The sequence below is a fragment of the Diabrotica virgifera genome, chromosome 8 (genome assembly GCF_917563875.1).
Source record: "Diabrotica virgifera virgifera chromosome 8, PGI_DIABVI_V3a".
Classification (NCBI taxonomy): domain Eukaryota; kingdom Metazoa; phylum Arthropoda; class Insecta; order Coleoptera; family Chrysomelidae; genus Diabrotica; species Diabrotica virgifera.
In genome coordinates, this window is record NC_065450.1 from 49,190,620 (window position 1) to 49,207,328 (window position 16,709).

Sequence of the window (16,709 nt, forward strand, 5' to 3'; positions counted from 1 at the left end):
ATTACACTAACCCTCTAGCGGGGGCGGACACAACCCCCAAAATCTTTAATGGAAAGGGGTGTTGAGTGATACCTCATGTTAAAGGTCGTTCGATTACTTTATAATATATGTATTTAAAAATCCACAAGGATGAACTTCCTGTAGTTGGCTGTATACCATTAATTACAAGTGAAAGGCTATAGCGGGATAAGATGGTCAAAAATGCCCCCACACCGATCAGCCCCGCTACTTATGTTTTCGATAAAGGATATAAAATTATGCCCTCATGAAAATTTTTAGCTTCCCAGAGGTCCTAAAACGTCTTAAATCGAGAAAAGAAGAATTTTTAGGTTTTATTTTTTTGTAAGCGCAATTTTACTTTAAAAAATCTGAAAAAATTCAAGAGCTTGCATCTTTTGAATACAAAACAACCTAATTTTTTTCAGATTTTTGTAATGAAAAATGAGCCCAGGAAAAATTTTTGAAATTTTCAAAGAATTTTTAGGTTATAATATGATTTGGCCAACTTTTAAATAGCATTTTTTTGTGTACTTTTTGCCGTTTTTTTAAATGGCAGAGGCAGAATTTTTAATATCTGAGCGGAAAGAACGAAAAAATCGAAAAAACCGTTTTTGGCTGTCTCGAGATGCATCTCGGGACAGCAAATTTTAGGATTTAGGATCCTGACTACAACAATTGAAAAAGAACTAAAAATGTGAATTTTGTCATAAAATTTGGTATGTGGGGTTATAATAATATTTGGAACAACTTTTCCAAATAACTTTTATCGATATCTGTAACGCGAAGCAAGTCGAATCGCATATCGAAAATTCACACTGTTTGTGGATTTGCAGTAGGCCGCGTTTAAAATTTAAAGTTCAGTTGACTATTTTAAAAATTGTGAACCATCAACTTGTATGACTGCGCAAAATTTCAGATTTGTATATATTTTGATAGCCGAAACATAGGGGTGTCTTCATCTTAAATGCGACACACTGTATCTTATAAATTCGATAATTTATTGCAACTAATATAGTCGTATTTTTTATAGATTCAAAATATACAATGAGAATACTGACTAATTCACTAATTTAATCATAAAAGGTTCAAATTGATTGCATTGAAATATTGAACCAATTAATGTGTATTAATATAATATTATTATAATTATTATAATAAAAGAGTGAGTTTTATGTATAAAAACCCTCAAGTATTTCGGAAACGACTTGCACGTTTTTCATAGGTTTTGGTGGGTAGGGGTTTTCTAATGCATCCGATTACAGTGATAATTATTACATTGTTGTCAGATTTTCCGTTTTTCTGGAAATCTAATGAACTTTATTATTTCAAAAGAACACCCTGTATATTTTTTGCGTTTCGAAGTCCTTACGATATACTGACTATTTTTTATGATATATACTCTATACCTAAATGCCATAGTTTCGGAGTTATTGCTACATTTATTCAAAAAAAAATTTTAAGAAATTATAAAAATCAATTTTTTCGGCCCGTGTAGACATTATTTTACGTTCTTTGGATCATTGGGAACAAGAAAAGGTCTTTTGTAATTTTTCTCTAAAGTTAATCGTTTTCGAGTTATAAACAATTTAAAACTGAAAAAAATCGAATAATGACGATTTTCAAGGTTCAAAAACAAAAATAAAAAACAATATTTTTGAAACTGCGGAGTATGTTAATGAAGCGCATATGAGAGGACGGGCGATCGGGCTGCATTAACAACTAAAAAACAATATTTTAGAATGAAACAAGCTCAAATTACTTATTGGTAACTGATAAAATAAGGCTTTAGCTTGAATTTCTATAGGTACTTGGCAGTTTTAAAAATAATATTTTTGATTTGTGATCTTTAACCTTGAAAATCGTAATTATTCGATTTCTTTTCAGTTTTAAATTATTTATAACTCGAAAACGATTAACTTTAGAGAAAAATTACAAGAAAACTTTTTTGTTCCGAATGGTCCAAAGAACGTAAAATAATGTCTACGCAGGCCGAAAAAATTGATTTTTATAATTTATTGTTTAAAAAGTTTTTTAAATAAATGTAGCAATAACTCCGAAATTATGGCCTTTAGGTATAGGAAATATAACATGGAAAATAATCAGTATTTCTTAAGAACTTCAAAATGCAAAAAATATACAGGGTGTTCATTTGAAATAAGAAAGTTAATTAGATTTTCAGAAAAACGGAAGATCTGACAACAATGTAAGTATTATAATATCGGCCACATTAGAAAACTCCAACCCACCATAATCCATAAAAATCGTGCACGCCATTTCCGAGATAATTAAGGGTTTCCGTACATAAAACTCACCCTGTATATTATATTATATTATTACACATAATTATATACACATTATTAATACACATTAATTATTAATACACATTAATAATTAGTTCCATACTTCAATGCAATCAATTTAAACTTTTTATGATAAAATTAGTGAATTAGTCAGTACTTTGATTGTATATTTTGAACCTATAAAAAATACGACTATATGAGTTGCAATAATAGTACATTATATACCGCGGGACTGAAGTAGTACATTTAATCCTGAAGGTAAAGTTTATGGCCCGACCGCAGGGAGGGCCATAATTTACCTGAAGGATTAAATGTACTTCAGTCGCAAGGTATATACGATACTTTTCGTACTTCCGGTATGATTTTATTAATTATTTCAATAATTTCAATCAGTTTTTTCTCTCTTCAACTCATTTAATAAACTGTCTTTAAAATAAGTTACCATAGTAACATTGCGTTGTGACAGTTATAATTTAGAAACATTGTCATTACTAGTGTCATTGTAAAGAAACATTGTTATTGATAATTATTGGTATCATGAGTGAAGAAGGTGTATCTGATATTGATAAAAGAGCAGCCGAAGTAGGTGAAGAATTGTTACCACCGAAATCTAGAAAACTATACGAGCAGCAGTACGATGCTTTTAAAAAGTGGTGCCGCTTAAAAAATGTGAGACAACCTACTGAAAATGCGCTGTTAGTCTACTTCGATGATAAATCAAAAGCGGTTTGTGCCTCAACTCTCTGGGCACATTACTCAATGCTGAAATCGGTTATTAACATTAGAGAAGATATTGATATAAGTAAATTTCCAAAATTATTAGCTTTTTTGAAGAGAAGAAATGAGGGATTTAAGCCAAAGAAGTCAAGAATTCTCACGTCTGAGCAGGTAGATCAGTTCTTACGGGAGGCTCCGGATGATAAATATTTAATGCTTAAGGTAAACCTCGTCAGTTACCTGCTGCATTAACCCAGGAAAGACTGGTCAATATGACGAACTGTCACAATATTAATTTGAATATTAACGTTAATTACCATTCTAATTAATTATATTTTTCAAAAAAATATCCCTTAAATTCGTTTGTTTGTGATTTAATCGTTCCGGGAGTTTCGTCAATATTTAATCCCGGAGGGATTAAATGTGACACTTTAGTACCTGTCACAAGGGAGTGAAGTTGTCACTTTAGGCCCGGAAGTACGAAAATTATCAAATTGACAAGATACAGTGTGTCGCATTTAAGATGAAAACACCCCTATGTTTCGGCTATAAAAATATATACAGATTTTAAATTTTGCACAGTCATACAGGGTGATGGTTCACAATTTTTAAAAGAGTCAACTGAACTTTAAATTTTAAACGCGGCCTACTGCAAACAGGGTGAATTTTCGATATGCGATTCGATTTGCTTCGCGTTACAGATATCGATAAGTTATTTGGAAAAGTTGTTCCAAATATTATTATAACCCCACATACCAAATTTTATGAGAAAATTCACAATTTTAGTTTTTTTTTTCAGTGTTTGTAGTCAGGATCCTAAATCATAAAATCCTAAAAAACGGCTTTTTCGTTCTTTCCGCTCGGATATTAAAAATTCTGCCTGTCATATAAAAGAACGGCAAAAAGTACACAAAAAAATACTATTTAAAAGTTGGCCAAATCATACTGACATAACCTAAAAATTTTTTGAAAATTTCAAAAAATTTTCCTGGGCTCATTTTTTATTACAAAAATCTGAAAAAAATTAGGTTGTTTTATGTTCAAAAGATACAACCTCTTGAATTTTTTCAGATATTTTAAAGTAAAATTGCGCTCACAAAAAAATAAAACCTAAAAATTCTTCTTTTCTCGATTTAAGACGTTTTAGGACCTCTGGGAAGCTAAAAATTTGCATGAGGGCATAATTTTATATCCTTTATCGAAAACATAAGTAGCGGGGCTGATCGGTGCGGGGGCATTTTTGACCATCTTATCCCGCTATAGCCTTTAATAAAAAATTTTCCTCTTGGTAAAAGGTATATTAGTTTAAAAAGCCCTAAAGGGCTACAAACATATAAACAAAACGTTTTCGCTCTGTAACAAGAGCATGGTCAGTGTTACAAGAACATGGTGAGCCAACCAAAAAATACAAAGGTCAAAGCCTTTCAAAAAACAGACAAAAGTCTTATATAAATGAACACATCGAAAAATCCAAAGGATGGATAAAATTCCAAGGATACGGCCCTAGGGCAACATATGACTCCCACACGTGGTAAGTGGGTCAAAAGGTAACTAGGTCATTATGTTATAAGAGGTGGCAGGCAATAGAGTTTTCGACTCCCACACGTGGTAAGTGGGTCAAAAGGTAACTAGGTCATTAGCAATAGAGTTGCCTGCCACCTCTTATAACATAATGACCTAGTTACCTTTTGACCCACTTACCACGTGTGGGAGTCATATGTTGCCCTAGGGCCGTATCCTTAGGAATTTTGTCCATCCTTTGGATTTTTCGATGTGTTCATTTATATAAGACTTTTGTCTGTTTTTTGAAAGGCTTTGACCTTTGTATTTTTTGGTTGGCTCACCATGTTCTTGTAACACTGATGATGCTCTTGTTACAGAGCGAAAACGTTTTGTTTATATGTTTGTAGCCCTTTAGGGCTTTTTAAACTAATATACCTTTTACCAAGAGGAACATTTTTTATTAAATTTCATATGTATTTACTTTTCTTAATATGTATGCGAGTTGGGGTGTTATGAATAGGATCGTATCCAACTTGGTGTCTATGCATTTTGACGTTGCGACCCTGACAGAAATTGTGGGGACATCTGGTGACTGTCTCAATTTGAATCAAACAAATTTTCCTATTGGGCTGACCAACTATCCCTGTATAAACAATGGTAGTACCTACCTAGATTTTTTAAATTCGTCTAGAACTTTTCACAAAGTTTTCCCAAGACTTGGCACTTAGACCCCTTGTGTTCTAAGGGCCTCATACTGGCTGATTAACATCCATGCACCTTTGTACAAGTAAATTTGCAAAAGTTCCCTTTTGGAAACATGTGCAATTTCCCTATTTATTGTTTTGTAGCTAAGACTGATAAAATTAAGTCGACTGAGATTAAATTATTATTTTTTTTAGATATTGTTTTTGACAACTCTGGGTATGAAGTATTTACTGACCTATGTGTAGCAGATTACATAATAACAAAAGGTTTAGCCAAATCAATGCGATTGTATGTAAAAACTATACCTTGGTTCATATCAGACGTCATGGAGCAAGATTTCCATTGGACATTAAAACAATTAATGTCAAGCGAAAATGTCAATCTACAAGTATTAGGGCAAAGGTGGTCCAAATATGTCGAAGATGGAATTTGGACAATAGTCGCTTCAAATTTTTGGACATTGCCATATGATTATACCTACATGGCCGACCTAGATCCACAATTGTACAAGAAACTTGGGGAAGCTAAGGCAGTATTCTTCAAAGGGGATTTGAATTACAGAAAACTGTTTGGGGAAAAAAACTGGGATCCAGCCACTCCTGTAGATATAGGTTTACAATCATTTCATCCATCAAAGTTATGTATAATCAGAACTATCAAAGCTGATATTGTTGCTGGTATTCCTGATGGCGTCGCAGAGGAAATCGAAGAGAAGGATCCCAAATGGATGCACAATGGAGAGTATGGAGTTATCCAATTTTCAAAAAACAAAGTTGCCATTCAATAATTACAAGTGTTAGTAAAAAGTTTAAAAATTATATAATAATATGATATTGCTCGAATTAATGTTTTAATGTAAATAATTTTTTGTTGTACTATTGTGATATGTTTTAACTTTTTTGACAAAGTCTATTATATCTGTTCCTATATTCTTCTTATTTTGGCATCATAACCCCGGATGGGTCTTTGCCCTTCTAGCTTGTCCTTCCATTCAGATTCTCTTGTGGCCTTCTCTTCTATTGTCTTATATTCATGGTTTTTGAGTCGTCTTCCACGTCACCAATCATCTCATTCTGAACCTTCCTTTTTTTCGTCTTCCATTGTAATATTTTCTTTGTTGTTTTTTATCTTCTTATCTCTGGACATATCCCAGCCATCACAGTCTAACTTTTTCTCAAATCTTATAATATTGTATCCTTCATTCAATTCATTAACCTCATCTTGCCATCTTCCTCTTGCACCAGGCCATAAACTTCTGTCAGTATCTTTCTCTCGAAAATTGAGCTTCATCTTTTTTCTTTTTCTTTATGACCCAGGTTTCACAACCATAGGTTACTACGGGTCTAATCAATGTTTTGTAGATAGTGTAGATATTAATTTTGGTTCTTTTGTCCAACAATTTCGATGTCATCAATCTTTTATTAGCATAGTATTGTCCTTTTCATGATCATTTTTCAGTGCGTAACAAATGATAGGAAAAAGGGTAAGTCCGTGATAATATACATTAATGACATTTTAGTTAAATCTGACAGTTGTCACATTTTATTTTCAATTTGGAATAAAAACAAATCAAATGTGTTTCTTGCATTTATAAAATGGTATTTTGTTTGATATGTATAGTCTTATAAATTATACAGATATCCAGATTTAGCCATACGGCTCACACTCCCTCTGAGGGGAAAATTGACTCATCCCAGATACCTACGGTATCAAAAGGATTGAGCTCTGGTGGGACTCTTTCCGTGTTATCGAGCCCTAGGTGACTTGGAATGCAGGTGTATCTCCCAAAAATTTTCGTACACATCTGGCCGTCGCAAGTAGTACAGCTTTCTGCATGGTCTTATAAAGATGTTCATTGAGACCCAGCTTTTTATGCTTTCGAGGAGGGTCTTCGGAATGACTCCAGTAGTAGACATAACAATAGGTATCGTCTGGGTACTTTGCATTCTCCATTGTCTCCGTATTTGAATTTCCAGATCTCTATACTTGGCGATCTTTTCAGTAAATTTACTACGTAGATTATTGTTGTTAGGTATCGCCACATCAATTAGTGTTGTTTGTCTTGTTAATTTATTAACTAGTACGAGATCTGGTCTATTATGTGCCACTGTTTGGTCTGTGAGCACAGTGCGGTCCCAGTATAGCTTGTAGTTGCCATCCTCAAGCATACTCTCAGGAACGTATTGATAATATGGGAGATGGTCCGTTTGGAGAAGTCCCAGCTTGTTAGCTATCTCTTGATGAAGGATTTTTCCCACTGCGTCATGCCGTTCCTTGTATTCAGTTGCAGCAAATGCCTGGCAGCCCCCTGTAATATGTTGGATGGTTTCTTGGGCTTGACATCCATATCGGCATCTGCCGTTTTGAACCTGAGGGTCTTTGACGATATATTTCAGGTAATTTCTGGTTAGTATAACCTGATCCTGAATGGCCAGTAATGAACCCTCCGTTTCAGGGAACATCTTTCCTGATGTCAACCAATAGTTCGACGCTGTGTTGTCGACATAGTCTTGGCTGACCTCATTGGGATGCCGCCGGTGCAGAGGTTTACCCATCCAGGTGCGCAGTTTTTCGTCCTTAGTAAGGTGGTTTATGCGCATTTCTGGTTCCCTCAGTTTGATCGGTGTTGTGTCATCTACTGCGCAAATTGCGCGGTGTAGAGTAGATGTCTCAGCCTGCATCTGAAAATAAGTTCTTAAATTAGCAATCTGTTTATCTAATTGCTCACCTATATCCATAAGTCCTCTTCCTCCTAAATACCGGGGTAATGTCGTTCGTTCTACTGCACTTTTAGGGTGGTGTTTTTGTGCCTTTGTGAGGTGTGTTCGTACTTTTCGCTGAAGATTTTCTATATCCGTTTTTGTCCACTTAACAATACCAAATGAATAGCTAAGCGCGGAACAAGCGTAGGTGTTTAGTGCCTTAAACAAATTTTTACTGTTAAGCTGTGAGCGAAGCAGCTGTTTTACCCTTCGTATAAACTCAGTAGTTATCTCAGTTTTCATTTGCTTATGGTCAATTTTCCGCGCCTGCTTTACTCCAAGATATTTGCAGGGCCGGCGATAACGGGCCTGCAAGGGATGCACTGCAGGCGGGCGCCCCTGTTTGGGGGGCGCCAAAATGACCTTTTTTCTGTCGGTGCTATACAAAATACTAATTTAAAAGACACCGAAGGGCGCCTATGCTTCTTTTGCAGGCGGGCGCCTTATACCCTAGCGCCGGTACTGGATATTTGTACATATCGTTATCGCCCATGGCCTCGATGTTCTGGCCATTTTGCATATCGAATCCTCCGGGCTGTACTTTTCCTCTGACTATATTCAAAACACGGCACTTGTCTAGACCGAACTGCATACTAATATCATTAGAGAATGTTTCTACAGTTTTTAGCATCTCTTCTAGGTGTTCTCGAGTGGAAGCCATTAATTTCAAATCATCCATATACAACAGATGATTGAGCTTCGCTACCACAGTATTATTGCTTTTAATGCTAAAACCTGAGTCAGTGGAGTTTAATAGCTGGGAAAGGGGGTTCAAAGCTAAACAGAACCACAATGGACTCAACGAGTCTCCTTGAAACAGGCCCCGGTTGATTGCGATATTTTCGGTTTCGATATTGTTTTCACCAGGTATTTGGAGGTGAATTTTAGTCTTCCAATTTCTCATTATATGCCTTAAAAAGGTCACTATGTTATCATCGACTTTGTATATTTTCAATATATCTATTAGCCATTCATGCGGTACTGAATCAAAGGCCTTTTTATAGTCAATAAAAGCAGTAAAAAGGTTCCTTTTTTTAGTGAATGCCTGGTTAGAAATGACTGAGTCGATGATAAGCTGTTCTTTGCAACCCATGGAACCCTTAGCGCATCCTTTCTGTTGAGGCTCTATGATATTGTTTAGAGCACAGTGTTGGTAGATACGCCGGGTTACACAGGATGTGACCAATTTATACAAAGTTGGAAGACAAGTAATTGGGCGGTACTTGGATGGATCTTGGGTGTTATTTTGATCCTTGGGTATTAAATAAGTAGTTCCCTGAGTTAGAAATGATGGTAATTCCTGCGGATTAGAAATAACATGATTAATTAATGTTGATAAGCACTCATGAATACTCCAAAACTTTTTAAGCCAGAAGTTCTGAACTCCGTCTGGTCCAGGAGATTTCCAGTTATGAAGCTCTTTGATGACATTTGAGACTTCTTCAGTCGTGAATGGTTCGTAGTTAGCAGTGACGTAATGGTGACAGTTGTGCGTCGTATCTTCTATCCAGCCAGCATTGTTGTTAAAAGCAGCTGGTGTGGAAAGTTGATTTCCCCAAAACTCATGAATTTCATCTTGGCTTGGGTAAGACTTGTCGACACTTTCTACGGTGGAATTGAGTTTTCGGTAGAACGCCTTCTCAGAGTTCTCAAAAAGTGCATTGTCACATTTTCGGTTGTTACTAACTTTATACCTTCTTAATCGTCCTGAATAGACGGAGAGTTTTTGTTTTAATGTATCCAGACACTGTTGGGCTGTGTTATTTTCTGGATCGTATCTCGAGTGTCTTGCAGTGCTCCGTATTATTTCTTCAGCTCTCTTAATGACTTTTCTACTTGTTACACCTCTTATATATTCTGTGACTTGACCAATATCCCTACGCAGTAATTCAATTTTTCCGAGAAGTCTTTTTTCCCAGGGTGCAATTCTGTTACCAGTCCTTCCGTTATTAGTACCCCGTCGTGTTCTGATCTTAACGCCCATTACATTGGCAATTGCTGTTGCTGCACAGTAGATTAGCATATGCAGATACTCCAATGTGTGGGCTTCTACGACATAATTGGGTAGGACTTCAGTGTTCACAATTTGTAACAGCGCACCTAGTTTCTTACAAGAGTTTATTCGTGGTAGCGGTGGTCTGCTAAGTGGATTTGTTCCATTAAACTCTTGTACGGCACGAGCCATTTCGTTTTCTAGACTATCGCGCAACTCGTTGTTTTCCTGCTGTGTATTGTCAGGTTGAGTTTCTGGTATGGGAATCTCAGGAATCTGCTCATCAAGGATTTCATTAGGGACTTGATCTAAAACTAGCTCTTGGTTATTAATCTCCCGTTCGACTTCGCTTTTGATCGTATTAGACTAAGAGCCGCTATAGGTGAAATTTCTTAATCATTTTAGGCACGACGGGACCCTATAACTTAAATAGTAGAACCTAAAAGAAAAGGTTTGAACACTGTGCCGTCACTTTTCAGTGGCACATGCGTCGACAGTGGCGCATCAAACTTTCCACTTATGGACGGGATACATAAATTAAAAAATACCTTCCCTCACTACCAGGATTCAATTTTTTTCATTTATTTAAGTTCTATGTGATTGAGACATAAGATTCATCGTAATTTTAACCCACCACCCCCTTCCCCCGGCCCCCACCATCAAAAACTTCATTTTTCGATTTTATTTTTTTTGGTGGGATGCAATCAATTTTAAAATTTCAAAAAATTCACACGCATAGTTAAGGCTTTTATAAAACACGTATATTTTTTATAGACCTGTAGGTTATGTTTACATAACATCAAAAAATTTAAAAAAAATTTTTTTTGGAAAAAAATATATAACTTTTTTTTGGGGATAGCTACAGATCTAATTTTTTCTTAGTCTTGTGTATTTTATCAAACACTATATTTTTAAATTTTTTCAGATTTTTCTGTAACGCTGGTCACCTTCAAAAATCCAAAAAAACTGTTTTTTAAGGGGGTTTTGAACGTGTTTCTCCCATTTTTAAATATTCTAAAGGACTCACTTACTTTAAGTTACATATATCCTATAAAATCGAAATTGATTTGATATATTATGAAGTCTATAAAATAGGGAAAATCCCCCAAAACCCCCCAAAAAGCAGTTTTTCGGATTCTTGAAGGCGGCGAGCATTACGGAAAAATCTAAAAAAAATTAGAAATATAGTGTTTGATAAAACACACAAGATTAAGAAAAAATTAGACCTGCAGCTATTCCCCATAAAAAGTTATACGCTTTTAAAAAAAAAAATTTTTTTTAATTTTTTGAGGTTATGTACACTCTACCTACAGGTCTGTAAAAAATAGATATGTTTTATAAAAGCCTCAACTATGCGTGTGAATTTTTTGAAATCTTAAAATTGATTGCATCCCAGCAAAAAAAAATAAAAACGAAAAATGAAGTTTTTGATGGTGGGGGCACGGGGAAGGGGGTGGTGGGTTAAAATTACGCTGAATCTTATGTGTTAATCACATAGAACTTAAAAAAATAAAAAAATTGAATTCTGTTATTAAGGGAGGGTACCTTTAAATTTATTTATCCCGTCCATAAGTGGAAAGTTTGATGCGCCACTGTCGACGCATGTGCCACTGAAAAGTGACGGCACAGTGTTCAAACCTTTTCTTTTAGGTTCTACTATTTAAGTTATAGGGTCCCATCGTGCCTAAAATGATTAAGAAATTTCACCTATTCGCTCCGAGCGTTAACAAAGTGTCAAAGCAAAATCGACCGACCTGCTCATGGTGGCGGTTTTTTGAAATTTTATAAGGACGCTTTGTGTATGTTTAAATGAGACATTTAAAAAAAATGCCGTATCACGCTAGTGATATTATGTATTAATATAAACAGCAAATAAAAACGCACTTAATCTGATATAAATTCTTCACTTTCCAATATTGATCATCAGTTTGATTTTGTATACATAACCTCACTATCTCAGTTTATGTCAATAAATCTTTATTAACGAAAAAGAAAATATTTTTGTTGCACTATAAATTACAGAATAAATTAATAACTAATGAATTCTAACAATGGTATTCAGTTATTATCACTATAAAATAAAATATTCAAGTTTAACAAAATAATCCCATAAGACTCAATGTTAAAACGTCCTTACAAAATCTGACAGCGTGTCACGTGACTGTGAGTAGAGGGGAGACGCACGGAGCCAATAGCGGCTCTTAGTCTATATTGCGTCTAGTCTCTGGGATAAGGTTGTTTCTTATGATTACCCGGTATTGGGACCGTGCAAGTTCGGCAAAGCGACCTCTATTTCTACGCTCTGTACTTTTATTCGCACTTTTAATTATATTGGCCAATTATATTAGTCCTGGTTGCTGGATAATTGTCAAGGCCATAGTCCAAAAAAATAATAAGAAAAAATAAGATGCAGGTTATGTTATGCAAACATAAACAATTGTATGTAGTAAATAAAATTAGTTATTAAAATGCAGTACTGCAAGCAAAATACAATTAATTAAATTTACCTTTATATAATAATTGCATATCATATCAATATTGTGGAGCAATATATAATTTTTCTGCTTCAATGACAGAAGGTATGAAATATACGTCAATTTGACAATTTCAATTGACAATATGAATTATTTAAAATAGTTGCAATATTTCTCCGCGACTCGCGCACGGTCGTTTCTCGTTTCCCTTTCCAAGTACTTGCACACCGCGAATACAGATTATATTTGTAATATTATTATCTAATTCAAAAAAAATATTTTTTTATTATAGCGCCATCTATCGACAACTAGAATAACTAGAATAAATGTTATAAAAATGTCACCGATGAAATGTAATCACCGACGTGCCTTTTTTTCTGTCACATACAATTTAATGCGTTAGAAAGAAATCGAAAAACTGTGACGCACTGAAAGATGATCATGAGAAATACTGTATACGATTCCCACTGGAAATACATGTACTAATTTCACTACTTACGGAATTCTTCTGATTGATTTCTGTGCCCAGAATAGATATGTGTAGGCATCCACACATTCAATAGTATAGTTATAATATAACTAGAATAGTAAAAATTCTGGTTAACATTTGTATGAAAACTGCAGAAAATATGAAAACTAACTTGAGAAAAAAATTGATTTTAAAATAATATGGCTCCACAAGCTATGCGCAAAATCGCTTGTCTTAAAATTGGTGTTCTTTAGGATTTGGTAAACTTGCAGAACCAAGGGTGACTACTTAATTCATCACCGCTCCTTTTTAATGGACTCCTTCCATGGAAGTCGCGATGCACGTGGGACGGTACCGTCAAAAACCACGAAAGATTCGGAATTCGGAAGTTGTTTCACCGTTGAAGCCCGGAAGCGAAGTCGTAGAGTCGTACCTTCTGTCCTAAATGTACTCAACGGAGCATGTCCATTTGTATATGCGCAAAGCGATTTTTGTGCTTGTGGATGAGTAAAATTGATATTGAGCATTTATGTAAATTAGAAGACGCACAAGGTTACTCTGCATCATTTTTAAAGAGGGCAGAGAACAGCCACTAAATATAATTATTAAATTATCTAAAACTTATTTTACCCGAAATAAATAAATATTAGAATGATAGTCAATATAAAATAAAGAAATAAGGATTCCCGGACAACATTTATAAAATCCATAAAATCGGCCATAGACGAAATACTACCATACCAATGTAACATGACACAGGGTGGCAAATAAAATTTCGACCAATCACGTGCCAAATTGCATACAATTTTCGGTAAAAGAACTTGCATAGTGTCATACAGGGCACATATGTACGTGCAAGAAACGATACAAGAAAAATTTTATGTCAGAAATGATATAAGAACATGCATAGTGTCATATGGCCTTTACACTTTTGGCCAAGAAACGCATAAGCGCCCAATACTCTTCTGTTTTTTATGGCATCGAGGCGATTCGCCAGCGCCCAATACTCTACAAGGAGATAGTTATAGATACCTATTTATTATGTGCGTGTGTGGAGAGAGATGGCATTAGACAAAAGGCGCGTTCCAAGTGACATGGAAACCGTCCTTCGTACTGCCCTCGTCATGCGCATTATAAAAAATGCGTTCCAAGCGAACATGAACGATGATTGGTATCGTACACCGTGTTGTTCCAAGCGATCCATGTACCGCTTCGAAATCGGTAACTGAACGGCCCTTTTGATACATGCCTTCAAGCAGAAACTATTTGTACTGACTTGCGCAGTTAGGATTGTTTTCAGTTTTACTGGTCACTGCCATGTCACTGCTATGAGATCAGCTGATGATTCAATAATAGAATAATCCACAATTTACGCTATTAGTACCTGTGAATCTTGATTTCCGTTTAAATAATTATTAATTCTTTTTTTTTTTTCAAATTAATCTTATAAAAATGGATAATTTATTATTTTCTTTTTTCATAGAAGACAACGATTTAATGTCAGATATCGATTCTGGGGAAGGTTTTGAAGCTGAAGTGATGTTTAATGAACATAAGTCCACTTTACATCAACAATAAATTGAACAAGAAATTGACAAAGTTATTTAAGGTCAAATTTGGCTTATACAAAACACAATTCTACATCCAATTTTGCCGTGAATAAAAAGAAAATTGACAAAATATAACATATCCAATTGTTCTATTTCATCAGATTATTTCACTTTCTTTTACAAACCATACATTTTGTACTCGTCAAATTTGGTATTGAATAACTTTGTCAATTTCTTATTCAATTTATTGTTGATGTAAAGTGGACATTAGAAATATTAATTTCTAACCATCTAGCAAACTACTACTATTATAGTGGTACAGTGGTACTCGCACTGAAAATGGCTCAGGCGCAACTCGAACTTGAAATGGTACACGAATTCGTTCCAAGAGGGTTATGTACCGGTAATCGGATCGAGATCGAAAGAAAACCGTTCAAGGGCGATTCTGCGCATTAAAACAGTCGAATCGATTTCGTGGCGGTTCAAGGGATCGTACAAATGTGTCGTCTTGGAACGAACCTAAAGAATCTTTTTGCCACAGAATTTTGTTATAAAGATGTTTAAATTTTTATCTTGCAATCGTTTATAAACTTGATTAATAATATAGATTTGTCAGAATAAGATAACAGATTCTTGATGTTAACTGGTAGGTTAATGTTGAGGTCAGTTAGACCTAAATATAAGTTCCGAGTCTGATCCCTATGATTAAGACAATCGAATAATACATGGTTCAAATCTATGATAGATTCATTATTACACGGACAAAATGGAGTTTTATAGATTCCAATCCTATGAAGATTGGTCTGGAAAAATCTAAGTGGTTAAATGGTTACTTTATTATAGCTGTAGTTAGAATAAGGAATGTTTTTTTGGTAATAATGGATGAATAGAAAAGTAATGGTTTCTTGATGTCTTCTGAATCCCTTTATATTTTGACCTTCACCTTTCCCTACCAACACTCCTGATAATACAAAATAGATCTTTTAAGTTGAATTTGTTTGTAATTTTTTATATCTCAGATGTATTTTTTGACATTCTATCCACTATTTCGTTTCCAATTACCCCACTGTGTCCTGTCAGAGTAAAGTCAATGTTTTCTTTGTGAATTTAAGTTCATGTAATAATTTATTGAATCAAGGATAATGGAGTTTTGGAAATTATCTACTGGAGATGACTACAAATAGCTTGTAACACTGCCTAAGAATACCTATTATTATGATAAATTATTGTTATATAAATTGACAAGTCTAATAGCATAATATGTTTACTCAAACTCAATAAATTTTAATACCTATGCATATCTATAAATCTTTTGTACAACACTGTAATTTTAAATGTTTTGGGTTATTTTTTCACGAATATATGAATTTTAAGAAACCTGGTTGTTTTTTATCCTAAAATATCCCAAAATAAACATCACAAACAAGAATTGGCTAAAAATAACTTCATATTGCAGAACAAGAAGACAACAGACTTTAATAATTTTTGCAGACCAAGCTTGAAAAACAAATCGTTTGAGAAAGATCAATACAGTATAATTAGTGTTAAGATTAAACTGAGAACGTAGAGGTATGTAATACTGCAAACTTCTACAAAACTCTTAGGGTCGATTTCTCATACCTGCGGTAATCTATGGTTCTGTTGAACCAGGTTCACTGGTGAACTACGGTTTTGTTTGGAATGCATTTCTCATTGCACGTTCTACAGCTTTCGCGAAATGCCAATAGATGGCAAAAGGTAAACAACTGTCGCCATTTTGAACTACCGTTTTTATGCTGTTTTTGAATAAAGTTAAATTTAAGTATTTATAGTCAAATAGTCATTTTAATAATTATAAATAAATGTTATAAAAACAAAAATAATATTATCGTTTATCGTTAGGCTTAATATAATAAAATATGATATATTTATATTATGACAGCGTTTCGTGTTAATACAACGCATGCGTAATCCATGAAATCATCTGAACTGGGTTCTGAAATCTTTGAAAGGCCGAATTCCACCGTTCAAGCATCGTTCAAGCTCAAACTGTCATTTGAATGTGAATTGAGAAAGACGATTTTGACTTTAAACTGACGTTCACTAAAAGTTCAGGTTAAACTGGAGTTGAACTCGATATGAGAAATTGGCCCTTATTCTACACTTATAAATCATAACAACCAAAAGTTTTCTTAAATGTTATATTTAGAAAAAATATTGAAAACATGAAACTTACTTTATATTTTTGTACTCAAAA

General features: G+C 34.4%; 1 protein-coding gene across 1 annotated transcript in view; it reads left to right on the forward strand.

Moving 5' to 3' along the window:
* LOC126889979 (damage-control phosphatase ARMT1-like) overlaps nucleotides 1-15,850 on the forward strand; it is a 31,863-nt gene extending 16,013 nt beyond the window's left edge. The window contains exon 6 of the mRNA XM_050658768.1: nucleotides 5,420-15,850. Coding sequence (XP_050514725.1) covers nucleotides 5,420-6,012 — 593 coding nt within the window. The 3' untranslated portion in view covers nucleotides 6,013-15,850. The remainder of the gene's footprint in view (nucleotides 1-5,419) is intronic.
* The last annotated feature ends 859 nt before the right edge of the window (nucleotides 15,851-16,709 follow it).